The sequence below is a fragment of the Agelaius phoeniceus genome, chromosome 25 (genome assembly GCF_051311805.1).
Source record: "Agelaius phoeniceus isolate bAgePho1 chromosome 25, bAgePho1.hap1, whole genome shotgun sequence".
NCBI lineage: Eukaryota > Metazoa > Chordata > Aves > Passeriformes > Icteridae > Agelaius > Agelaius phoeniceus.
The window spans coordinates 6,529,833-6,553,567 of NC_135289.1; the positions used below are offsets into that span (position 1 = coordinate 6,529,833).

The window sequence follows — 23,735 nt, forward strand, 5'->3', positions numbered from 1 at the left end:
TACCACCTGTGCTCTCAGACCATCTGGGAAAAACTGGTTTGCTCCAACCAAAGATCAAAGCTCAGCCCTACCCAACCATCCAGCAGCCACTGCCATGAGTCCCCTGTACCATGCGTGGGTGCAGCCCAGGGCATGGGGTCCTCTGCTTGTGGGATGGGAAGGAAGAAGCCTGGAAGAGTCTCCCTGTGCCCCCAGTCCCCAGTCACTGCCTGTCTGTGGGTGTCCAGGCCTGCAGGCTCCCCACAGATGCTGAAGGCAAACTCCTGCCTTGTTTGCCCAACATATTTTGCTGTCCTGTTCCTGATCTCTGCCTGTGCCCCAGAGCTGCCCTGGCAAAGGGGATCCCCCACAGGGCTCCCTGGCAGCTGGAGGATGTCAGAACCTGCCTGGCTGAGGGAGTTCCAGCTGCACATCCATGGACCATGTCTGTCCCTGCTGCCTGGGGCAGGTGGGGCAGGCAGCTGTCACCCCTGCCAGGCTGTCCCTGCCACAGGGGCACAACCAGAGGTTCATGAAGCCACACGAGTGCTCGGAGATGTCCCATGGAAGAACGGGGGACTTGGCCCTGGTGTTTCCTCCACACACAGCTGAACCAGAGACTTGTCCTTGTTCCTGCCATCCCCTGCCCCTGCAGGCAGTGACCCTTCATCCAGTGGGCCAGGGGAGCTGAGCTGGCCCTGGCCATGGCCTCAGCCCTGTTGGGGGATTTCATGGAGCTGAGTGCCCCGGGCTGGGCCCCATTTCCCTCTTGCCTTTCCCCCTGAGCCCTTTGCTGGGCAGCCCCTGATCCTGCATTCCCGTGGCTGCTGAGCCCACCCAGCAGGGATGGGGGATGCTCTCTCGAGGCCTTTAGGGTGCCATGGGCAATGGGCTCAAATTCTCTCCTTGGGGCCATTCTTTGGGTTTGGTTGTGCCTTGAACAACCACTGTGGTGACAAATTCAGTGTGGGAATCTGCTGCTGCCCCTGGAGCTGATCCTGCTTGTTAGGCTTGGGAAAGGACTCTGTGCTTTTTTTGTTTTCTAATAAAAGTTGCTCTTTCTAAAACACTCCTGGTCACCTACTGCTGGTCTGGGACTGGAAACTGTTCCCTTCCCTTCTCCCGACAAGGGGAAAATAGGGAAAATCCCGAATCCAATATGTCCTGGGGGGTTAAAAACAGACTCTTCCTTTCTCATTGCAGCATCCCGCGGTGGGAGCAGCGGCTGCGGGAGCCGGGCCGGAGCTGCCGGGCAGGGGCTGCTCCCGCGCTGGTGACAGCGCTGCCTTATCAGCGTCCCGGCCGCGGTGACAGCTGGGCTGGCTTGTGTCAGCCCCTCGGGCACTCACGTATCTCGCTCCGGAGGGTTTAAAATAGCAAATCTCTGAGGCCACACAATAGCTTGGGCTTATATGGGCTCCTGGGGGGGAAGGGGGAGCGGCGGAGGGGGCCAGGGCCGCGGCTGCCGAAATAGCAGCTCACAAGTGTTGCATTCCTCGCTGGGCGCCGGGCACATTCCTGCGGCGCTGCCCGCCCCGGGGTGGGCGCTGCAGCCCCCTTAAAGCCTCCTGGCCCAAAGAGCCTTGCCCAGACCCCGCGGCTCCCCGCGCTCCCGCAGCTCCGGCGCTCAGGTACGGCTGGGGCGGCGCCCGCCCCTCGGGGGGATCGGCCAGGGATGGGCTCTGGGATGGGCTCGGGATGGGCTCCGGGATGGGCTCTGGGATGGGCTCGAGATGGGCTCTGGGATGGGCTCCGGGATGGGCTCGGGATAGGGTCCGGAATCGGGGCATCCCTCCCCGCCCCTTGGGGGAATCGGCTCCGGGATGGGCTCCGGGATGGGCTCTGGGATCGGGGTGTCCCGGCCGCTCTCCCGGGGGTTTTATGCCAAGCAGGCATTCCCATGCATAAACCATCTGCAGCCTCTGCAGCGGGTTGTGTTCACCATTTCTCTTTTGCACCACCCTGGTGGGTGCCCAGGTGGCTCAGATGGGTTTTGGCTGCCCTGGGTCCCAGGAAATCTCCCGGATCCCATTTCTGTGTCTGCAGTGACAGCAGGGATGTGATGCCGATGGGTAGCCTGGCCCTGGCTCTCTGGCAGCCCAGGGGTGGGATGGGATGGGATGGGATGGGATGGGATGGGATGGGATGGGATGGGATGGGATGGGATGGGATGGGATGGGATGCTCCTGTGCCTGGTCTGACCCTGCCAAGCAGGACTGGAGCAGGGACATGACCCATTCCTGGAGCCACAGTGGGAAAGGAGAGCTCCATGTCTGGGCAGCCTGGAGGAAAGCAGAGACTCAGAACTGTGGAGGATTAACTCAGCCCCAGAGCTGTGAGCAGCCAGCCCTGAGCTAAAGGATAGGGGGATTTTGAGGAGTATGAGGAATATCTGGATTGTTTAATACACAGCAAATTGTGGGAGATTTTTTTGTAGTCATTGCAATGTTTCCTCTTTATCTCTGTAATGTCTGCTGGGCTCTCCTTATTCTATCAAATCAAGATTTCCAAGCTTTAATGAAAAGGTTTATGTGTTTCTGTGCAGAGGATGCACAAATATTTCCTTGAGCCACTTTCCCTTTTGTGTACCCTCTTAACAGTGCCGGACTTGTTGTTGTTCCCTCAGCTCTGGGATCTAATGGTGTCTGAGGGAGGAGGGCAGTGAGAATGTAGGAAGAGGCTTGGAGACTGGGAACCCTCTTCTCCCATGCCATGAAATGACTGTGTGGAGCTTTGGCTGCTCAGATTTGGCCGAACTTGGGGCATCAGGACCATGCTGAGCCTGGGGGAAAAGTGGGAATTGCTGTTGGTGGGGAAGCAGGGATCCTGGGGATGGTGTTGGAAGGGGGACTTAGACCCAAGCCCCAGACCCATCACAGGAAGGGGAACAGCAGTGGCAGGAGCAGGCGGTGACCCCAAGGCAGAGGGGGCCGAGCTCTGCCTTTATTTGTCTCCAAAAAGCACTTTGTGAGGAACAGTGAGATTAGAGACCCTCTGGAGCCGTGGTTATGCCAAGGTTCCCCTCCTGGAATGCCCCTTTCCCATGCCTGAGCATTCCAGCCCTGCATCCAGCATCCTGAATAAGCACTCCTGAGGCTGGGCCTTCCCATCCCGGGTAATGAATGCCTGACAGATGCAGGCACGAGCAGTTGTTCCCAGACTCTGGGTAGCAGGAGCAGGGAAGCCTTGCTGCTCTGGGAACAGGTGCTTCAGCACATGGAAGTTATTTCTGAGCTGCCTTGCATCGTCCTGTGGCATCTCAGCCCTGCTGAGGGCTGGCACAAGCAGGGGACAGGGCTGGGCTGGGCTGGGCTGGGCTTGGGCTTTGGGCTGGGCTGGGGCTCTGGGCTGGGCTGGGCTTGGGCTCTGGGCTGGGCTGGGGCTCTGGGCTGGGCTGGGCTTGGGCTCTGGGCTGGGGCTCTGGGCTGGGCTGGGGCTCTGGGCTGCTCCAGGATGTCCAGGGATGGGGCTGGTGGATGCAGATGTCCCAGTGCAGTGCTGGGTGAAGGTCAGATGAGGTGACATGATAAGCAAAGTCCTCCTGAGCACAGCTGGGAGGGAGAAAATGTGCTGGGAAGATGAAAAGCTGTTTCTGCAGAGGTTTTAGCCCTAAAATGAGGGCTAAGTTACTAAACCAGACTGTAAATTATTCCTTTTAGTTAACAGGGGGAAAATGTACCTGCAGAGGCCAGGCTGCCCCTTTCCCAGCAGTTCTGCACTTGGAGGGCTGGGCTGGGAGGGTTTGCTGAGGGCTTGTGCTGTGCCTGGTGCAGGGCTGGAAATCTGAGAGAAGGGGTCATCCCTGGGCTAAGAATAGTCAGGAAGCAAAACAAGCTGAACACTGCAATGGGGTGATTTTCCTGTCCCCTGAGCAAACACAGCCCCTGAGAGGGCTGGGCCAGGGGGCTGAGTGCCCTGGACATGCTCCTGACAGAGTTATCAGTGCCACAGAGGTTGTGTCCAACCTCCTGCCTCCTGTTTGGGGCATGCTGTGATCCTGGGATGGGGGGGCAGGCACCTTATCTCTGCTGAGATAACACTGTCACAGCCTGGCTGGGGACAGCTGGGAGCTCCAAGTGCTTTGGAGAGAGGCAGCATCGCTGTGCCCATGTCCTGGTGCTGAGGGACAGGCTGTGCTAGCCCTTATCTCACTTCTAACCCTCACTTTTTCCAATCTGCCTCCAACTCTGCCAGAGAACCAGGGATGTCAGACACGGAGGAGGTCACCGAGGAGTATGAGCAGTAAGTGGGGTGGTTTTAACCCCCTTTCTTTCTCCCTGTTCCCATTTTCCCACTGCAGCATTGCTTGGAGGGGCTCTCATTGTTACCCAGCACCCACCATGGACCCCCAGCCTGTGCCCCTCTGCCTTGGCAGTGCCTGACCCCAGCAGGGGCAGTTTGTATCCACAGCTATGGGCAGGACAAGGTTTGATTTCTGAATTCACACACACAGTTTGTGTGCCTGACCCCAGCAGGGGCAGTTTGTGTGGGGAGTTGTATCCACAGCCACAGGCAGGACAAGGATGATTGCTGAATTAAAAATGCTGCAGTCTCAATGTGTGGGACAGAGATGGGAAAACCCAAGAGTCAGTGGGGAAATGGGAAATCCAATCTGCTGCTGCTGGGGTCCTGCTGCCCCATGCAGAGCATCACTCTCCAAGGCCCAGATTTGAGAGCAGCTTCTGCTGATGGAGGCACATCCTGGAGAGATGGGGCTGGGTTATAGGGGTGAGCTCCAACACAGCTCCCACTGCTCATCCACCAGCAGAGAAGGGACCTGAACCCTCTGGTGTTTCAGTGCCACACCAGACTCGTGTGTGTCACCAATCTGTCCCCCTGGGACAGGCATCTCCCCCATGGCCAGGGAAGGACTTGGGGGCAAAGGTGGGATGTGAGATTCCCATTTCTGGGATTACAGGCCAAGGTCATTCATCTTCTCATGCTGCAAAATGGGGGGGGTGCCCTGACCACTGTCGAAGTGCCAGTCCGGACCTTCAGGCCCTGCTCTCCAGAGCCTGCAGGGTGACCTGGGCCTTGTCCCTGTCCCCAGTGCCACCTGCCAGCCCCCCAGCAGCCATGGCCTGTGCTGTGAGACAGGGGAGCCAGCCTTGAGGAGTCCCAAACTCACCTCAGCCTCACTGATGGCCCCGTTCCAGCAGCTCAATGTGACTCTAAATTCCTGTTGTGCTTTGCAGGGAGCAGGAAGGTAAGAGGACATGGAGCACCTGCAGCTGCCCTGAGGCCAAAAACTGATCAGCGAAACTCCAATAACCTGAGGCTTCTTTCCCTTCTCTCTGTCTGTGCCCTGTGTGCTCACTGAAGAGGAGTGCGTGGAGGAAGGTAGGAGCTGCACCTGCAAGGACCAAGAGCCAAATGCTTCAGTGTTTTGCTGGGGGGTTGGGGGTCAGCTCCTGGGCTGCACTGGGCAAATCATGTCCAGGAAAGGCCGATGTGACCATGTTTGAGATGCCTGCACCTGAAACATCATCAGTAGGATCAAAACCAGTCTGAATTTTCTCAGGATCTCTTTTGTCAGTGCCTCAAACCAGGGCTGGCAATGCTGGACATGGGTGTGGACTGAGGGGTGATCCCAATATCCCAGCGGGAGCTGGAGCCTCTGCTGAGCGTGTGACAGCCTTGCCAAGCTCAAACTGCCACTGCCTCAGCCTGATGGGGACAAAGGACCTGGGCTGGGCTGAGCTGGGCTGAGCTGGGCTGGGCTGGGCTGAGCTGGGCTGGGCCGGGCTGGGCCGGGCCAGGCTGGGCTGTGCTGGGCCGGGTTGGGCTGGGCCAGGCTGGGCCGAGCTGGGCTGAGCTGACCTGGGCCGAGTTAGGCTGGGCTGAGGCTGAGCTGGGCCGGGCTGGGCTGGGCTGGGTTGGGCTGGGCTGGGCTGAGGCTGAGCTGGGCCGGGCTGGGCTGGGCTGGGCTGAGGCTGAGCTGGGCCGGGCTGGGCTGGGCTGGGCTGAGGCTGAGCTGGGCCGGGCTGGGCTGGGCTGGGCTGAGGCTGAGCTGGGCCGGGCTGAGCTGGGCCGGGCTGAGGCTGAGCTGGGCCGGGCTGAGCTGGGCCAGGCCGGGCTGGGCTGGGCTGGGCTGAGGCTGAGGCTGAGCTGGGCTGGGCTGGGCCGGGCTGAGCTGGGCCGGGCCAGGCTGGGCTGAGCTGGGCCGAGCTGGGCCGGGCTGGGCTGAGCTGACCCGGGCCGAGTTAGGCTGGGCTGGGCTGGGCTGGGCCTCTGGCTGCTCTAGGGCTCTGCCAGACAAAACACTCCAAGTGTAAAAGCAAAGAGAGGTGCAGGGGGAAGCTCCTGCTGTGCTCCAGTCCTCATCTCACGCACGCCCAACCTCTGTGGCACCCAACTAATCCCTGTGCTTATTCCTTCCCTCCTCCCTGGCTCAGAAGAGGAAGAATGGATAGAGGAAGACGACGGTAGTTATTGCACCTTTCATTATTTCCTCTCTCTGCTCTCGGGAGAACTCCTGGGTCCATGTGTTCTGACTCTCCCTGGTTGGGGAATGGTTTTCTTTCATTCTTCCACTTCTCTCTCTTCTTCCTGCACTCCTCCCGTGCCCTGCTGTGCTGTGTGTCCATCCTCTGTCTGTGCCTTGTCTCTTATATCTGCCAGCTGTGGTTTGCTGTCTTTGCTGTCATCTTTTCCTTCCCCTCTGTGTGGCTGTGGCCCCGCGGGTGCTCCCAGGGCACAGCATCGCTCTGGCTCCGCTGGGGGAATCCCGTGGGGACGCTGCTCCCTCCAGTGGAAAAAGGCTCCAGCAGTGTCACAAAGCGTCCTCAGCCACCCCTGGAGCTCCCTGCTAGAGCAGAGCCATGGGGATCCCTCCTTCCTTCCTGGGCTGTGAGGGATTGGCAGCGTGAGAGGGGATGAGGGACAAGGCAGGAGGTAGCGATAAATCCTTGCATTTCACTAATTTTAGGGGGTTTTGCCCTGAGGAGCGCAGGCAGCCCTGGGGTAAGGTTAGAAAGGAGCCCTTTGCTTCCAAGCCACTGCAGCTGCCCAGGTCCCTCTGGGCTCTGTCCCAAAGCAGGGATAGATGTGAGGAGCTGCAGGGATAAATGTGAGGAGCTGCAGGGATAAATGTCAGGAGCTGCAGGGATAAACGTGAGGACCTGCAGGGATAAACGTGAGGAGCTGCAGGGATAGACGTGAGGAGCTGCAGGGATAGACGTGAGGAGCTGCAGGGATAAATGTCAGGAGCTGCAGGGATAAATATCAGGAGCTGCAGGGATAAACGTCAGGAGCTGCAGGGATAAATGTGAGGAGCTGCAGGGATAAATGTCAGGAGCTGCAGGGATAAATGTGAGGAGCTGCAGGGATAAGAGTGAGGAGCTGCAGGGATAAGAGTGAGGAGCTGCAGGGATAGATGTGAGGAGCTGCAGGGAAAAGAGTGAGGAGCTGCAAGGGATAAGGGTGAGGAGCTGCAGGGATAGATGTGAGGAGCTGCAGGGATAAATGTGAGGAGCTGCAAGGGATAAGAGTGAGGAGCTGCAGGGATAAGTGTAAGGAGCTGCAGGGATAGATGTGAGGAGCTGCAGGAACACTGCTGTGCTCACTCTGCCCTCCCTGCACAGGTCAGGAGGAGCAGGTAGAGGAGGTGGAGGAGGAGACCACAGAAGCCAAGGCAGAAGGTGAGTGGGGGCTATGCCAGGAGCTCCTTGGCTTGGCTGGGCCATGCTCTGCTCCAGGGCTGCCAGCTGGGGACTGGGATGTGCCAGCGGGGCTGTGACAGGGGGACATCAGCACAGAGGGGCAGCTCCCCCAGATCTGGTGTGCAGTAAGGGGGTGTCAAACTGAGATGCCCTTCCCTGCTCTGTCTGGGCCCTACAAACATGAAATGGTGATGAAATACCTGAAATACAAATGGTTCTTGCTGCTGGTGGCTGTGTCCAGCCCTCTAAAATAATGCCAAAAATGGGCTCAGCCTGGCTCACCAAGGGGTCCATTGCCTTAGAGGGGGTTTCCAGAGCTGGGCTTGAGCTCTGATGTGTCTGATCATCAAAAGAGCACTGGGTTTCACGAGGTGGCTTTGGGGCATGGTGTATGACCCTGTGCTGTCCCCTCTGCTGGGGCAGGCTCAGATCCTGGCTGTGACCCCAAGTCAGGGTGCTGGGACCCCTCTGTGCTGGGGGTGTGGCTGCCCTCACCCAGGGGTGCTCATGTCTCCCATTGCTTTTAAACAGAACAAGAAGATGAAACGAAAGCAGCAGGAGAAGGTAAAGCAGGAGCAGAGGAGAGATGGGTTTGGCCATTTCAGTCCTGATCCCATTCCCCTGAGACACTGGGCCCTTGTAACGAGGTTTTGGTGCTGAATTTATTCACTACCAAAGGGACAATTTGTGGTAAAAGGGGCAGAGCTACCCTGGCCACATCCCCCAGCAGGACAGGGGCAGCAGGAGGGATGGATTTGTGCTGCCTCTGGCAGAAATTCACCCAAAATAGAGGAGGAGAGAGAGGCACTGCTGCTTTTCCAGCCTGAGCTTCTGCAAAACTTGTCTGGATTCCTCCTGAGAGCACCTGGGGCTCTCCTGGCCACCCTGTGAGTGAGGGGTGTCCCTCAGGGGCTGCTCTCCCCCCATTCATCCTGCAGGGATGCAGCCGGGGTTTGCAGTGGGGACAAGCGTGGGAAAGAGGGGGACAGCCCCCCAGAGTGTCCCTGGGCAGGACTGGCCACGGGGACACAAAGCATCGTGTTTTCCACAGGTGGAGAGGGAGAGCGGGAGCAGGAGCCCGGGGAAGGTGAAGTATCACCCTCGTTCCTCCTCCTGCCTGGGGGTTCCCTGCTCAGCCAGCAGCACCAGCTGTGCCTGGGCACACCGTGTGGCACAGGGCTGGCACCTCACTGCTGGGGGGGTCCCTGGGAAGCCCCCGCTGCTGTGGAGAGAGGGAGGGCTCAGCTCAGGGCGGGCTTGGCTCAAGGTGTGACAGGAAACCCCTCGGTGACACTGACCTTGTCTTTCTGTGCTGCTCCTGGGACCTGCAGGTGAATCGAAGCCAAAACCCAAGTAAGTGTGGCAGGGTTTCCCTGGGGCAAGGTCTGAGCCATGCCAGGGCAGAGGCTCCGTGTGACAGAGCCTGGTCCATAAAGGACAGGGCACAGGGAGCCTCCAGGGCAGGGTGGGACTGGGGTATGGAGAGAAAAGGGAGAGAAACGACAGCAAAACGCAGCCCATGAAGGGGACCCTGAGAACGAGGTCTTTAGGCAGTTCTGAAGCATTTTGTACATTCCCTGGGAGAAGCTCAGCGGCCCTGTGACCCTGCAGGTGACAGAAGTGTGTGTGTGTGTGTGTGTGTGTGTGTGTGTGTGTGTGAGCACCCCAGTGTGGGACACAGACCCCAGGCTATGGCTGGCATGAGGCACATGTTTCCAGGAGTGCCAGGGACTGACCCGGAGGGAGCAGGACTGTGAACCATTGCAGGAAACCTGGGGGGTCCTCCTGGGCCCCTGGGATTCTGCAGTGTGGGAGGCAGATCTGCCCTCAGCCATCATCATCCCTTCATCCCTTTGTGCCCCTGCTGGGCATCTCCTGCCCTCCCTCAAGCCCCACAGGAGGAAGGCTCCAGCTGCCTGTGCCAGGTCACACAGAGCACACAGTGCCCTTTGGGGGGAGCAGGGGGCTGGCAAAGGGCCCTGGCCACGCTGTCTGCAGCTTGCAGGGTTATTCCAGCCATGCAGGCACCTGGGAGCGTTTCCAGGGAATGCCACAGGTCTTCCTCTGGGGCTGCCCAGCTGGCACCTCCAGCAGGATGCATTGCACTCCTCCAGCTGTGGCCACTCTGCACCCCGGGGGGCTCAGGGGGTGGGATGGGTGGAGGGCACGTGCTGTCCCAGACCTGCTGCAGCCCCCTCGTGCTCCAGCTCCCCCTCCACTGCAGGGTCTTCATGCCCAACCTGGTGCCCCCCAAGATCCCAGATGGCGAGAGACTGGATTTTGATGTAAGTTATGGCCCAGTTCCCACCCCTGGGGGTGCTGCCCTCCCTCTGCTCCCCCTCAGTGTCTGGCAGCTGCTGCAGGCCCTGGCTGTCTGTGCCTGCTGCAGGACATTCACCGCAAGCGCATGGAGAAGGACCTGAACGAGCTGCAGGCCCTCATCGAAGCCCACTTTGAGAGCAGGAAGAAGGAGGAAGAGGAGCTGCTGTCCCTCAAGGACAGGATTGTACGTGTTCAGCCTTCCCCTCTCTGGCTGTTGCCACCTGGTCCCTGTGGGCACTCAGCCACTGTCCCCTCCCCACAGTCCTGGCAGACCTGGGACACCCCTGGCCCTGCAGGAGAGAGCCTGAGGGTTGAACCAGATTTCTATGAGCCCCAGTGCCTGCACACCATAAAATTCCCTGAGCTGGAAGGGACCCACAGGGATCACTCAGTCCAACCCCTGGCCCTGCACAGACACCCCAACAATCCCATCCTGGGCATCCCTGGCAGCGCTGCCCAAACACTCCTGGAGCTCTGGCAGCCTCGGGGCTGTGCCCATTCCCTGGGGAGCCTGGGCAGTGCCAGCACCTTCTGGGGAAGAACCTTTCCTGATCTCCAGCCTGCCCCTCCCCTGGCACAGCTCCAGCCATTCCTTTCCTGTCCCCGCTCGCTGGGAAGCCCCCGGTGGTGCTGCAGTGCCCGGTGCCGATGCACCTCTCCCCGGGTCACTGTCCCCGGGCTCCCCTGGGGCTCTCAGGGCTCTCGGGGTCCGGGGTCTGTCCCTGGGAGCAGAGAGGATGCAGATTCCTGGCGGTGTCCAAGCCCAGGTCCCCTCCCTGTGCAGGAGCAGCGGCGAGCGGAGCGGGCGGAGCAGCAGCGGATCCGCAGCGAGCGGGAGAAGGAGCGCCAGGCCCGCATGGCCGTGAGTGCCCTCTGGAAATGCGGCCTGGCAAGGGCCTGGGGACACGAGCTGTCTGTCCATCCATCCACTGCTGACCGCCTTCTGACCCTGGCAGGAGGAAAGAGCTCGCAAGGAGGAAGAGGAGGCGCGGAAGAGGGCGGAGGAGGAGGCGCGGAAGAAGAAGGCGTTCTCCAACATGCTGCACTTTGGGGGATACATGCAGAAGGTGGGACCCTCTCCAAGGGGCTGTGATGGAGCCGCTGTTGCTCCTGGGGAGGGCTTGGCCATGGGCTGGCCTCATCCATGTGACACTGGGGCTTTAGAGGCAGGAGGGACAGGGAACCGAGCTCAGCTCTGCTCTGCAGATGTGCAGCTCCAGCCTTGCCTCAGGGACAGGGATGGGGACAAGGACAAGGTGTCTTGTCCACTGTTGCCAAAATGTCCTCAAGGACCTCATGGAGTCCCAAAAGCTGAGGGTGTTGGGTGCAAAACTGGGGATGGGGGAGAGCAAAGGCTGGGCAGACTTCCTTCTCTCCAGTGGATTGATGGTTTCCTCAGTCAGAGAAAAAGGGTGGGAAGAAGCAAACAGAGCGGGAAAAGAAGAAGAAGATCCTCAGTGAGCGACGGAAGCCCCTGAACATCGACCACCTCAGTGAGGACAAGCTCAGGTGAGCACAGGCTGGCAGGAGGGATGGCCAGGGCAGGATCCCAGGCTGGGGACAGCTCCTGGGCAGGATCCCGGACTGGGGACAGCTCCTGGGCAGGATCCTGGACTGGGGACAGCTCTCTGGGGCTTCCAGCTGAGGGGGATGGCACAGCTGGGGATGGGCTGTGACACGCCGTGGGGGACACGGGCTCCAAGGCTGTGCAGGGCCACCATGGCCGGGCTGCAACTGATGGCACCAGCCATGAGAGGGAGCCAGGGTCACACGGGTGACACAGGGGTGTCCTGGGGAGCCAGGGTCACACAGGTGACACAGGGGTGTCCTGGGGAGCCAGGGTCACACAGGTGACACAGGGGTGTCCTGAGGAGCCAGGGTCACACGGGTGACACAGGGGTGTCCTGGGGAGCCAGGGTCACACGGGTGGGATGTGTGTCCCCATATGTACTGACCTCCCCCGTGGCTCTTGTCCTGAACTCACTGCCTGCCTCCCTGTCTGGGAGCCTCCTGAGCCCCATCCCTGGGAGCAGATGAGGGGTTGGCATCAGTGCCCCATCCCTGCTGAGCTCCCTGGGAGCACAGCCCTTCCCTGCACTGTCCTCAGCTGGCTCTTCCTGCAGGGACAAGGCCAAGGAGCTGTGGCAGAACATCCATGACCTGGAGGCTGAGAAATTTGACCTGCAGGAGAAGTTCAAGCGGCAGAAATACGAGGTGAGCCCCAGGGCCTCTGTGATTTGTCCACCCTCTGTGTTCCTGACTGCTCCTTCTGCTTCCCAGCCAGGGGATGAGCTGGGGTGTGCAAGTGATCTCCCAGCTCCTGGGGACGTGTACCTGGCAACACCACAGGGCAAATGCATCACAGGCCAGGCAGGATGGAGCCCTGAGCAACCTGGGACAGTGGAAGGTGCTCCTGCCCATGGCAGGAGATAGAATGAGATGGGCTTGAAGGTTCCTTCCAACCCCAACCATCTTGGGATTCTGGGATTCTAAACCCCACAGAAAAACTGCTGGGAAAAAGAGAGCAGTGATGCATCTTCAGCCAGCCCTTGTCCCCAGCCTGGGGTTTCTTGTCAGACCTCACCATCCACCTGCAGCTTTTTCTTGCCAGACCTCACCATTCACCATTTTTTCTTGCAGATCAATGTTCTTCGAAACCGCATCAGTGACCACCAGAAAGTGTAAGTGGCTGCCCATCCCTCCTCCATCTCCTGTCCTTCCAGCTCCCTGTTCTCCAGCTCCCTCCCTATGGATATCCCTTGCTAAACCACCTCCTCCCTTTCCCCCTCCTGCCTCTGGTCTTGCTGGTGCCCAGCATTCCTGAACCTGCAGGTCTGTCCCAGGATCTCAATCCCTGCCCTTCTGCCCCTGATGGACCTCCATGGTCCCACTGCCACCAGCTCCCCCCTCCCCAGAGACCTTGGCAGGGGATGGACCCCAGGGAGAACTTACCTCTGCATGGGAAGCTTTGTGCCCTCTGGGGTCCTTCAGTCTCCAGCACCCCCTCCCTGCAGGGGCCCTGCCCAGCATCTCAGGAAGCTGCTGGAGATCCCAGCTTGTCTAGCAGGAGAAGTCCCATGGGCTGTGGGATTTGTGCAGGCCCACAAGGCCAGAGGAACCTGTCCCTGTGCCCATGGTCCCTGCACGTGGCTGGGGAACCCTTTGTAGGAGGGTGGGAGAGGCTGTTTGACCCCTATTCCCAGGAGCACCCCAGTGCTCTCACATCCCCATCCCACTTCCCCCTCATGTGGGAGGTGCTCAGCCCACCCCGTGTGTCAGGGGCAGCAGCTCCCACCCAACTTACACCAGGTCTCTCTTCTCTCCTGCCCCACCATGGCATGATCCTGCAGCAAAGGGTGAGTACAGGCACTTCTGAGGGCTGTGTGTGTCCCCCTGCACAGGAGCTCTGTGCTCTGTGTGTGTGTCCCTGCACAGGAGCTGTGTGTTTGTATGTGTGTGTGTCCCTTGCACAGGTGCTGTGTGTGTGTGTTTGTGTGTGTGTGTCCCTTGCACAGGTGCTGTGTGTGTGTGTGTTTGTGTGTGTGTGTGTTTGTGTGTTTGTGTGTCCCTGCACAGGAGCTGTGTGTTTGTGTGTGTTTGTGTGTGTGTGTCCCTGCACAGGAGCTCTGTGTGTGTCTCTGCACAGGAGCACTGTGTGTGTCCCACTCCATGTGTGTGGCAGGGACACCAGGACCCCAGGGCAGAAGCAGGGCTCAGGGATGAGGCAGTCCCAAGGACTGGCAGCCAGAAATGCCCTTCACTGCCCACCCAAACCTCCTCCTCTGTGCTCCCCTGTGCTGGTTAGGGCGAGCCGTGGGCTGGTTCCTGAAGGATCCTGCAGCTGCTTTTATCCCTCTGCAGCCACAGATGCAACTTGTCCATTCTTCTTGGAACGATTCTTGGGGGGGAGAAACATGGGAGGGAAATGGCAGGTCCTAAGAATCACCTGGCAACTGCATGAGCTTGCTCCCAGGGAGTCCCAAGGCTCTTTGGCTCAGGTCCCAAGGTTTACGTGGGGCCAGTGGAGACCCCAGGGCAGTTTCCAACGGGAAAAGGCTGCAGGACCACTGACAGCACCCACCTCCTCCTCCCTATGTGGTCACTGATGCCTTTTTGCACGTGCTGTTCCTCTTCCCTTGCAGATCCAAGGGTGCCCGTGGGAAGACCATGGTGGGCAGCCGAAGGAAGTAGAGGCTCAGGGAGAGAGGAGGCCAAGCCTCAGGAGCTGCAGTGGCTGCACAGAGCCCTGGCTGCAGGAGTGGGGATTCCAGGGGGCAGAGGCCTCAGGAGTGTCCCATCTCCACCCCCCAGTGTTGTTGTGTCTGTAAATAAAGAGGTGCTGAGGGGGTGCAGGTGTGGTCTCCATCCTGAGGCTCTGATCCAGGGGACACAGGCTCAGCACAGCTCCAGGAGTTGCCCACCTGCTGCCCAGGCTGTGAGAGGTCACAGCAACCACCCAGGACCCCCCACGCCACTGTCCCTGTGCCTCCCAGCACCATCTCAGCTACTGTCCTTGGCAGGTTTGGTGACACACCTCAGTGCTCTGAGCTGCTTTTCCTGCTGCACCTTGGGGCAATCCTCGTCACGGCCACTTCTGCTCTGCTTTTGCTGTACCAGAGCCCTACTGGCTCCTCTCTGGTCCCCTGTGGGACACCATGGACAGGGGCACTGCTTCCAAAGCCTCTTGGCCCATGGAATAGTCACTAACTCACCTTCCAGGCTATTTCCATTCCTATTTCCAGCTCTTGCTAAAGGCTCTGACCAGCTGTGTTTGCCTCCTCTGCATGTTCCTGACAGCATGCAAGGAAGCCTTGAGATAAAGCTGTGTGGGGAGGCCACTTCTCAGTGCTTCAGGGGCAGATCTCTTCCATCTGGCTGGGAATCTGCAGCACATCACACGTGTGCTGTCCCTGGGGACACATCACCTGCAGACCCCCGCAGTGTTCCTGGTGGATCTGGATCTGGTTCTGGATCTGGATCTGGACCTAAACTTGGACTGGCTGCCAGCCCAAGGCACCAGAGGTCCTGGAGTGCTGTTTGCTTCCCTGTTATGTTATGATAGCCTGTCCCAGGCAGTTGATAAAGCAAAATCTAGCATCCAAGAAGCCTTTCCCAGAGCAGTGGGGACAGGATGATGCACGGAGTGGTGAATCTCATCCCTTGGTGAGATGTTTTGTGTCCCCCTTGCTGGGGCTACCTGTCCTCCCCATTCCTTGTCTGGTGATGTGGGGGTGTCCTGCAGGTTTCTCCCGTTTGTTCCTGTTGGATGAGGATTTTTTTTCCCTCCTTCAACACACACCACCAGATTTTGGGGAATAAGGCTCTGGGAAGCTCAGAATCAGTGAGGCACAAGTGGAGGACAACCAGCTCCCCACCACCTCCCTCCTCAAAACCGAGGTGTGGAGGGCAAAGGGGAGAGCTGGGTAGGGTGGCACTGCTGGGACACTGGGAAACAGCCAGAGGGTGGCTGGGCGATGGTCCAGCAAGGGACACTTCCAGCCTGCCTGATGCATGGCAACAGGAGACAGGAGTGCTGGGGGCAGTCAGCTGTGTGTGCCTTGGAAAACACCTCCCCCTGTGCAGGCCCTGCAGCTCTATTCTCCCAGGCCCTCTCTGCAGCTCCATTCTCCCAGGCTCTGCAGACCCATTCTCCCAGGCTCTGCAGACCCATTCTTTCTCCCAGGCCCTCTCTGCAGCTCCATTCTCCCAGGCCCTGCAGACCCATTCTCCCAGGCTCTGCAGACCCATTCTTTCTCCCAGGCCCTCTCTGCAGCTCCATTCTCCCAGGCAGTTTTGCGGCGGGCAGAGGCAGGGCCGGAGCTCAGCCCAGCCCCGCAGCCGCTCTGCCCGTCCCCGCGGCTGGCAGCGCCCAGGGCGGCGGTGCCCGGGCACTCCCTGCTTCCCACAGCGCTGCCTGTCCCGGCAGCTCCCGGCCCCGCTCCAGCCCGATCCCGGCACCTCCCCGTGCGGCACCACCGGGGCACCGGCCTGAGTCAGCGCCCGGCCCGGCCCGGCCCGGCCCAGCCCGGGCATCCCGCTCCCAGCGCGCTGCTGCTGCTGGGCATCGGAGCGGCAGAGCAGGAGCAGGGTGCTGCAGTCCCTGGGACACCAGGCAGAGCAGGAGCAGGGTGCTGCAGTCCCCAGGACATGGCAGAGCAGGAGCAGGGTGCTGCAGTCCCTGGGACATGGCAGAGCAGGAGCAGGGTGCTGCAGTCCCTGGGACATGGCAGAGCAGGAGCAGGGTGCTGCAGTCCCTGGGACACCAGGCAGAGCAGGAGCAGGGTGCTGCAGTCCCTGGGACATGGCAGAGCAGGAGCAGGGTGCTGCAGTCCCTGGGACACCAGGCAGAGCAGGAGCAGGGTGCTGCAGTCCCCGGGACATGGCAGAGCAGGAGCAGGGTGCTGCAGTCCCTGGGACACCAGGCAGAGCAGGAGCAGGGTGCTGCAGTCCCCAGGACATGGCAGAGCAGGAGCAGGGTGCTGCAGTCCCTGGGACACCAGGCAGAGCAGGAGCAGGGTGCTGCAGTCCCTGGGACACCAGGCAGAGCAGGAGCAGGGTGCTGCAGTCCCCAGGACATGGCAGAGCAGGAGCAGGGTGCTGCAGTCCCTGGGACACCAGGCAGAGCAGGAGCAGGGTGCTGCAGTCCCTGGGACATGGCAGAGCAGGAGCAGGGTGCTGCAGTCCCTGGGACACCAGGCAGAGCAGGAGCAGGGTGCTGCAGTCCCTGGGACACCAGGCAGAGCAGGAGCAGGGTGCTGCAGTCCCTGGGACATGGCAGAGCAGGAGCAGGGTGCTGCAGTCCCTGGGACATGGCAGAGCAGGAGCAGGGTGCTGCAGTCCCTGGGACACCAGGCAGAGCAGGAGCAGGGTGCTGCAGTCCCTGGGACATGGCAGAGCAGGAGCAGGGTGCTGCAGTCCCTGGGATATGGCAGAGCTGCCTGCGGTGTTCTCTGAGGGCTCCCGGGGTGCTGGGAAGCCCCCAGGTGTTGCACTGACAGGGAGTGGCTGCCGTGCTTCGGGGGGTTGTGCCGGGCTTGGCTGGAGCATGGCTCGGGGTCTGTGCTGGTGCTGGGGGGCAGCTCTGCCCCAGATCCCTCTCCAAGGGCTGCAGCTCCTCCCGGGGGCAGCTCCAATCTCTGCTCTCTGTGGGCAGCCACCGGGGCCGAGGGAAGGGTCAGGCTGGGTATCAGGAAAGGTTCTTCCCCCAGAGGGTGCTGGCACTGCCCTGGCTCCCCAGGGAATGGGCACAGCCCCGAGGCTGCCAGAGCTCCAGGAGTGTTTGGGCAGCGCTGCCAGGGATGCCCAGGGTGGGATTGTTGGGGTGGTCTGGGCAGGGCAGGGGTTGGACTGGATGGTCCCTGTGGGTCACTTCCAGCTCAGGACATCCCAGGACTCTGTGGTGTGCTGCTGTCCCCACCTGCCAATGGAGCACATGGTGAGTCTGGGGTAGCACAGCAGAGCAGGGCTGAGCCCAGGGTGAGGGATCCCAGGAGCAGCCTGGGGAGGGTCGTGCAGAGCATTCACAGCCTCGAAGAGCTTCATTGTGGAGATCTGAGCAGCCTGGTCTGTGAAGGTGTCCCCGCCCATGGCAGGGGGTAGAACAGGATGAGCTCTGAGGTCCCTTCCAGCCCAATGCATTCAGTGATTCCGCGTTTGCAGGGCTCTGCTGGCCTCCAGCTCTGCTGTGTGCTCTCACTGTCCCCGTGGGCAGCAGCACCTTGGCTGCCAGATCCAGGCACTGCCCTGGTGCCAGGGGTAGGGAGCTCTGCCCTTCCCTAGCAGGGCACCTTCCCGGGAGCTGTGAGGTGAAACCTTCCCTGACAGGCTGCAGAGGAGCAGCATCTGCCACAGCACGTGGGCCTGGGGTCACGGAATTCCCTGCCTTGGAAGGGACCCAAGGATCACCCAGTCCATCTCCATCTCCAGCTCCATGCTGGGGCCCTTTGAGGAGCCCTTGTGCAGCACCTCTCTGCAGCACAGCTCATGGGCACTGGGGTGAGGCTGTGTCCCATGGAGCCTGAGCAGAGCAGGCAGCCAGGAGCTGCTCAGTGAGGCACTGCAGAGCTGCAGAGTGTGTGTGTGCTGTGTGCAGGGCAGGGCTCGTGTGGCTCTGCCCTCCCGGGGTGGTGCCAATGTCCTGGCAGGAGCTCAAAGCTCCAGAGGCTGCTGCCAGCCCAGGGTCCAAATCCTCCTCCACAGTGTCCAGCACAGGTGTCCCAGCACTGCTGAGAAGCCCAGCCTGCAGCAGAGTTGTGCCAGGGCTCACAGACCTGCAGCTCGTGGTCTGTCCATGCGTTCCCATGCCAGGGCAATCCCTGGGTGCCACTGTCCCCAAGGGGTGAGATAGATGTGAGGGAGGATGCATTTGGTACTGAGAAGGTGCTGATAAATGCTGGGCCAGTGTCTGGGGCTGTCCTTGTGCTAGAACAATGCTGGGAGTGAGGCAGCCTCATGCTCTTCTCTGCCTGCTAGAGACCCGGAGCAAAGCCACGGTGAAATATTGCAGAGCCTGGTGCTGTCCCTGCATCCCACCCAGGAACGCCTGCTCATGGCTTTGGCCAGCTCCCCTTATCCAGGGGTGCTCTGGAGATGTGCGCTCAGATCTCTGGGACATGTTGGGATTGCTGTCCTGGGGCCATCTGGCCAGTGCATGTCCCAAGGAACCAGGCTCAGGCAAGTGCCCACAACATTACAGGCCAGGATGGGGCTGCAGTGGCTCACAGACCCCCTGGGGCAGTGGAGCAGAAGCTCTTGAGGCTGGAACCTGCCAGGGCCCCAGGGTCTCAGCAGAGGGGATGTGGGGCCTCTCACTGGGGCCATCAGTTGGGCACAGAGTGAGGGAATCCCTCACCCCCAGCTCAGAGATGGCAGATGGTGGAACGGGGATGTTGGGAGGGGCCAGGGGAGGTTTGCTAGGATGGAGCTGTGCCAGGGGAAGGTCAGGCTGGGTATCAGGAAAGGTTCTTCCCCCAGAGGGTGCTGGCACTGCCCAGGCTCCCCAGGGAATGGGCACAGCCCCAAGGCTGCCAGAGCTCCAGGAGTGTTTGGGCAGCGCTGCCAGGGATGCCCAGGGTGGGATTGTTGGGGTGTCTGTGCAGGGCAGGGGTTGGACTGGATGGTCCCTGTGGGTCACTTCCAGCTCAGGACTCCACAATTCCAGCTCAGAATTCCACAATTCTGTGATTCTGTGATCCAGTCCCCCCTTCCTGCTCAAACAGGGAGATGTTGAGGAATTGTTTCCCCCTCAGGCCCATCGTGGATGAGTGGGCTGCTCTGCCTCTCCTGCCTGTCTCCCTGGGGAGCCCATCAGCCCCAGTCCTGCTGCAGGGTGGGGAACCTGGGTCCTGTGGGGCTGGAGAAGGAGAGGGCACTGCAGGATAAGACACCCTGACTCTGTGCCCATGGTGGGCTGGGGCCAGCACAGCCCCCACTGCCCAGGTCAGGGTTTTGGTGCCATCCAGGGTGTGCAGGGCAGCATGGGGCAGGTGGATGCCACCACTGTGGGCAGCCAGCAATGCCCGTCCTTTGGAGTGTCCTGTGGAATTCACAGCTTCCAGCACCCTTCCATTCATGTACAGGGTGTCTGTGTTGCCCTGATCCGCAGTGCCACTGTCCCCACATAAGCAGTGAATGCCCAGCCTCCAGCTCAAACCAAGGCCAAATGACAACCAAAAACTGCAGAAAATTGAGAACTACAACCTTGGATTTCTTGTAGGTCAGGTCCAACAACCGCCTGTAGATTAAAATACAGGCAAAAGAACATAAATGCTGAACTTTGCAGCACCTTCCAGATGTGGAGCCCTCACCCTGAGAGTCCCAATTCCTGGTATTGCTGTGCCATGGCCTCCTCACACAGCCCCTGCAGGGCAGTTCTGTTTGTTCCTGCAAACATCTGACATTTGCAAGTTTCTCATGATTGTTTTTAAATGCCTTATAAAACTTCCAGTTTCATTGAGTGTTAGACCTGTAAATCACTGCCCCTAGCAGCTCATTCACAGGTCTCAATTAATAGCCTTTAATTGGGTAAAGTCACCCATGGTTTCTGCTGATTCCACAGATGTGTTAAGTCACCAACGAAGTCTTTAATGCACCCCAAGCGAGGTTTGGGTTTGGCACTGACACAATGCCTGTGTCCACAGCCCAGCCCCGCTGACACAGCAGGCAGTGATGCTCTGGGATGGAAGGAAGAGGCTTTGGCTGCTGTCTAGAAGCAGCATTTTATTGGCACTCGGTGGAAGGAAAATGAGCTTCCTGGTGATGTGTGAATCACTGCCTTTGCGTGTGCTCTCATGCCCTGGTTTCAGTGTGGGGCCTGGGTGTAAACTCTGCTCCTGAGCACAGGGCAGCAGCCCCTGGCAGGAGCACGGAGGGGTTGGGTCCTGCCTGGAGCTGGGACCTGCCCTGTGCCCAGCACTGGATCCCTGAGGATCACCCTGACAGGTGAAGGTGGTGCTGCCCTGTGGGCTGACCTGGAGCTGAGCCCTGAGTGAGGGATCCCTGGCATGGTGGCTCTGGCAGGCACAGGCAAGGGATGGCACATTTGGAGCACTGCAGGGAACTGGTCCTGCTCAGCACAGCCCCCAACCCACCCCACCCAAAGGCACACGGAGATGGGACTCACCCCATGGAGATGGGATCCACCCCATGGGGACAGGACTCACCACATGGATCTGGGACTCACCCCATGGGATGGGACTCACCCCATGGATCTGGGACTCACCCTGGCTGAGCTGCTCACAGGGCTCTGCAGGAGCAGTGGGTGTGAGGCAGGAGCCTTTAGCAGTGTCCCCCAGGTGCCACCTCTGGCAAACCCCTCAGTGACAGGTCCCAGAACCCACCCCTGCAGTTCTGAGACCACGGATCTTCAGGACATTCCTGCTGCTCTCTGCTGACACCTCCAGCTCTGGGCTGCCTGCACAGACACAGACACAGACACAGACAGACAGACACACACACAGACACACACAGACACATAGACACACAGACAGACACAGACACACGGACACACAGACACAGACGACACACAGACAGACACACAGACAGACACAGACAGACACAGACACACAGACACACAGACACACAGACACACAGACACAGACAGACACACACACAGACAGACACATAGACACACAGACAGACACAGACACACGGACACACAGACACAGACGACACACAGACAGACACACAGACAGACACAGACAGACACAGACACACAGACACACGGACACACAGACACAGACAGACACACAGACACACACACACACAGACACACGGACACACGGACACACAGACACAGACAGACACACAGACACACACACACAAACACACAGACACACAGACACACAGACACAGACACACAGACACACACACAGACACACAGACAGAGACACACAGACACACACAGACACACGGACACACAGACACACAGACACACACACACACAGACGTGTGCAGTCCCAGATGTGCACACACAGAGGAGCCTCCACACTCCCAGCACCAGTCCCTGTGGAGCCCCTCCAGAGGGAGGTGGAACAGCAGCACTGGGGAGAGGGGGTGCAGGGGGCACGGAGGGCACAGGGGGTGCAGGGGGTACAGGGGGCACAGGGGGCACATTCCCCTGGCATTCCCAGGCCCTGCTGGTGGATGGGCTGTCCCAGAGCCCGGGCTGAGGCTTTGGGTGTCCCCCACTCCCAGACACCCGTTCAGAGCTGCCAGGGCTGTGCTGGCAGAGGGGGCCCGGGGGGCACAGGGCAGGCAGAGGGGCAGGTGGGCTGTGCTGGAGGGCCTGGGGGCCATGCTCAGTGTTAGTGTGGGTTTTTCTGGGAAAGCTCTCGGGTCTCAGCTCTGCTGGTGGGCCAAGACTCCTCTGTGAGCACGGTGAGGGGAGGATGGGATTTCAGAGACCAAGAGCAAGGTCCCACACCCGGGGCTCTCACTGCAGGAGCTGTGAGCCCAGCTCCACAGCTGGGGGAGATGGAAATGCCCAGGTGTGAGCTCACAGGCTTTCCCTTCCGGCCTGAAATGACCCAAGCCTGGGAAAATCCTAATTTCACAGCAATTCCCTTTGGATGTCCTGCTGTGAGAAATGAATGTGGGAGCAGCTGCTCTGGTGCAGGTGATTGAAGTGCCTGACCCCGAGGTGCCACCACACCTCCCTCACCCCTGCCTGCTCTCTGGGGCTGCTGCAGCCTCAGCACCTGCACAGAGCACAGGGGTTTATCCCAGTTTGCCTCCGAGCTGAGCCTTAAACCATAAACAAAGAGGAGGAGGGAAGAGCAGAGGAAGGGAAAGCATCCCTTATCTGACAGCTCAGAGGGTGCAGCACTTGCTGATGGGGTGGAAAATGCGAGTTCATGTCCTTGTCTGACACAAACATGGCTTTGAGCTCTGGTTTTTAACCCAGCTGAGGTGGGGTTAAAAACTGCAGCACCCAGTCCTGTCTTTGTGAGGTGCTGGTTTATCACAGAATCCCAGAGTGGTTTGGGTTGGAAGGGACCTCAAATCCCATCCTGTCCCACCCCCTGCCAGGGACACCTTCCCTATCCCAGGCTGCTCCAAGCCCCATCCAACCTGGCCTTGGACACCTCCAGGGATGGGGCAGCCCCAGCTGCTCTGGGCACCTGTGCCAGGGCCTGCCCACCCTCACAGGCATTAGGAAAATTAATCCACAAACACCAGAGGTTTATGTCCAAAAAGGAGACAGAGGAGTCCTTTTTTGGCTTTATTTGAATAAAGGGAGAGGCTATAGGGCATTCCCCTGGGATCTCTCAGGTTTTTGGAGGATGAAGCCTCCTTTTAATCCCAATTTCCCAGCTGCATTTCCCTTCTCTCTTTCCCCATTGGCTGAGGTACATGAGAGGTTCAGACTTCCCAGAACACCTGATACCAGAGATTTCCCTCTAGTGTATAATCCTCCCTTTTAATTTTAATTCTTATGGAATTAAGGATTTTTTTCTTCCTCATCATTTATTTCATTTTCATTTTCAGAGTCTATTTTCATTTATCAGCAAGCCTAAAGTTTATTTGTAAAAGCAAGTATCTTTTTCCATCCATCAATCAGTGGAATCCTTCCCATTGTTTCTTTTATCTCTCAGCGCAGGTTTTATCTACCAGCAGACCCAGAGCTTGTTTGTAAAGACAAATACGCTATTCCTCTCCCAGGGAAGAGTTTCCAATTCCAAGCCAATCCAGCTCTCTCCCTGTCACTGTCTGTCTGGGTAAGAAGCTGCTCTTTCTGAGCCCCCCGTAGGTCCCAAAAGGCCCCTGAGGTGTCCCCGGTGGGTAAATCCACGCTCCAGGCTCACGGCCACGCTGGGATGTGGCGCCCCGGGATGGGATGGGAAGGGATGGGAAGGGCTCCATCCCTCTGGGGCTCTGCTCCGGGCTGGGAAGGGCTGGGAGCCGCTCACGCCTTTTATCTGCCTGAAAACAAACACGGCTGTGCCTCGGCAGAGCAATAGATGCGGCTCTGATAGCATGACAAAGAGGGAACACTTTGATCCAGGGAAACGCTTTGATCTCCTGTGAGTCAGATGCTGCTGATTAGCTGTAAAAATAGAGCAATTATGGGCACTCTTCACGTGGGGGGCTGTCCCTGTCCCAGCTGAGCCGGCCACACCTCAGGGAAAAGTGACAGGACACAGAATTCAACAGAATATCAACTTCAACCGAATATGAAATTTAACTGAATATTAAAATCAACTAACTCTTGTCATTCTCAAATTTTGGACCGGCATATCTGGAAAAGGAGCGTTTGGCTTTGAGAGGTTTTCC

General features: G+C 59.3%; 1 protein-coding gene across 1 annotated transcript; it reads left to right on the top strand.

The window, feature by feature from the left end:
* The first annotated feature begins 4,183 nt into the window (after nt 1–4,183).
* Nucleotides 4,184–14,219, top strand: TNNT2 (troponin T2, cardiac type). The gene is made up of 17 exons (XM_054648725.2): nt 4,184–4,221; nt 5,175–5,185; nt 5,302–5,319; nt 6,375–6,404; nt 7,563–7,619; nt 8,172–8,204; nt 8,692–8,727; nt 8,972–8,993; nt 9,865–9,925; nt 10,030–10,146; nt 10,747–10,824; nt 10,919–11,029; nt 11,362–11,471; nt 12,086–12,176; nt 12,603–12,643; nt 13,313–13,318; nt 14,105–14,219. The coding sequence occupies exons 1-17, from the start codon at nt 4,184–4,186 to the stop codon at nt 14,151–14,153; spliced, it is 909 nt and encodes a 302-aa protein (XP_054504700.1). The 3' UTR covers nt 14,154–14,219.
* Nucleotides 14,220–23,735: the final 9,516 nt, after the last annotated feature.

What these genes read in the sequence shown, in the direction of transcription:
- TNNT2 (XM_054648725.2), top strand. Translation starts at nt 4,184, where the DNA reads ATGTCAGACACGGAGGAGGTCACCGAGGAGTATGAGCA. An exon ending in GCGAGAGACTGGATTTTGAT is followed by an intron (nt 9,926 to 10,029) that starts GTAAGTTATGGC and finishes TGCCTGCTGCAG; the next exon opens with GACATTCACCGCAAGCGCAT. An exon ending in CTCAGTGAGGACAAGCTCAG is followed by an intron (nt 11,472 to 12,085) that starts GTGAGCACAGGC and finishes CTCTTCCTGCAG; the next exon opens with GGACAAGGCCAAGGAGCTGT.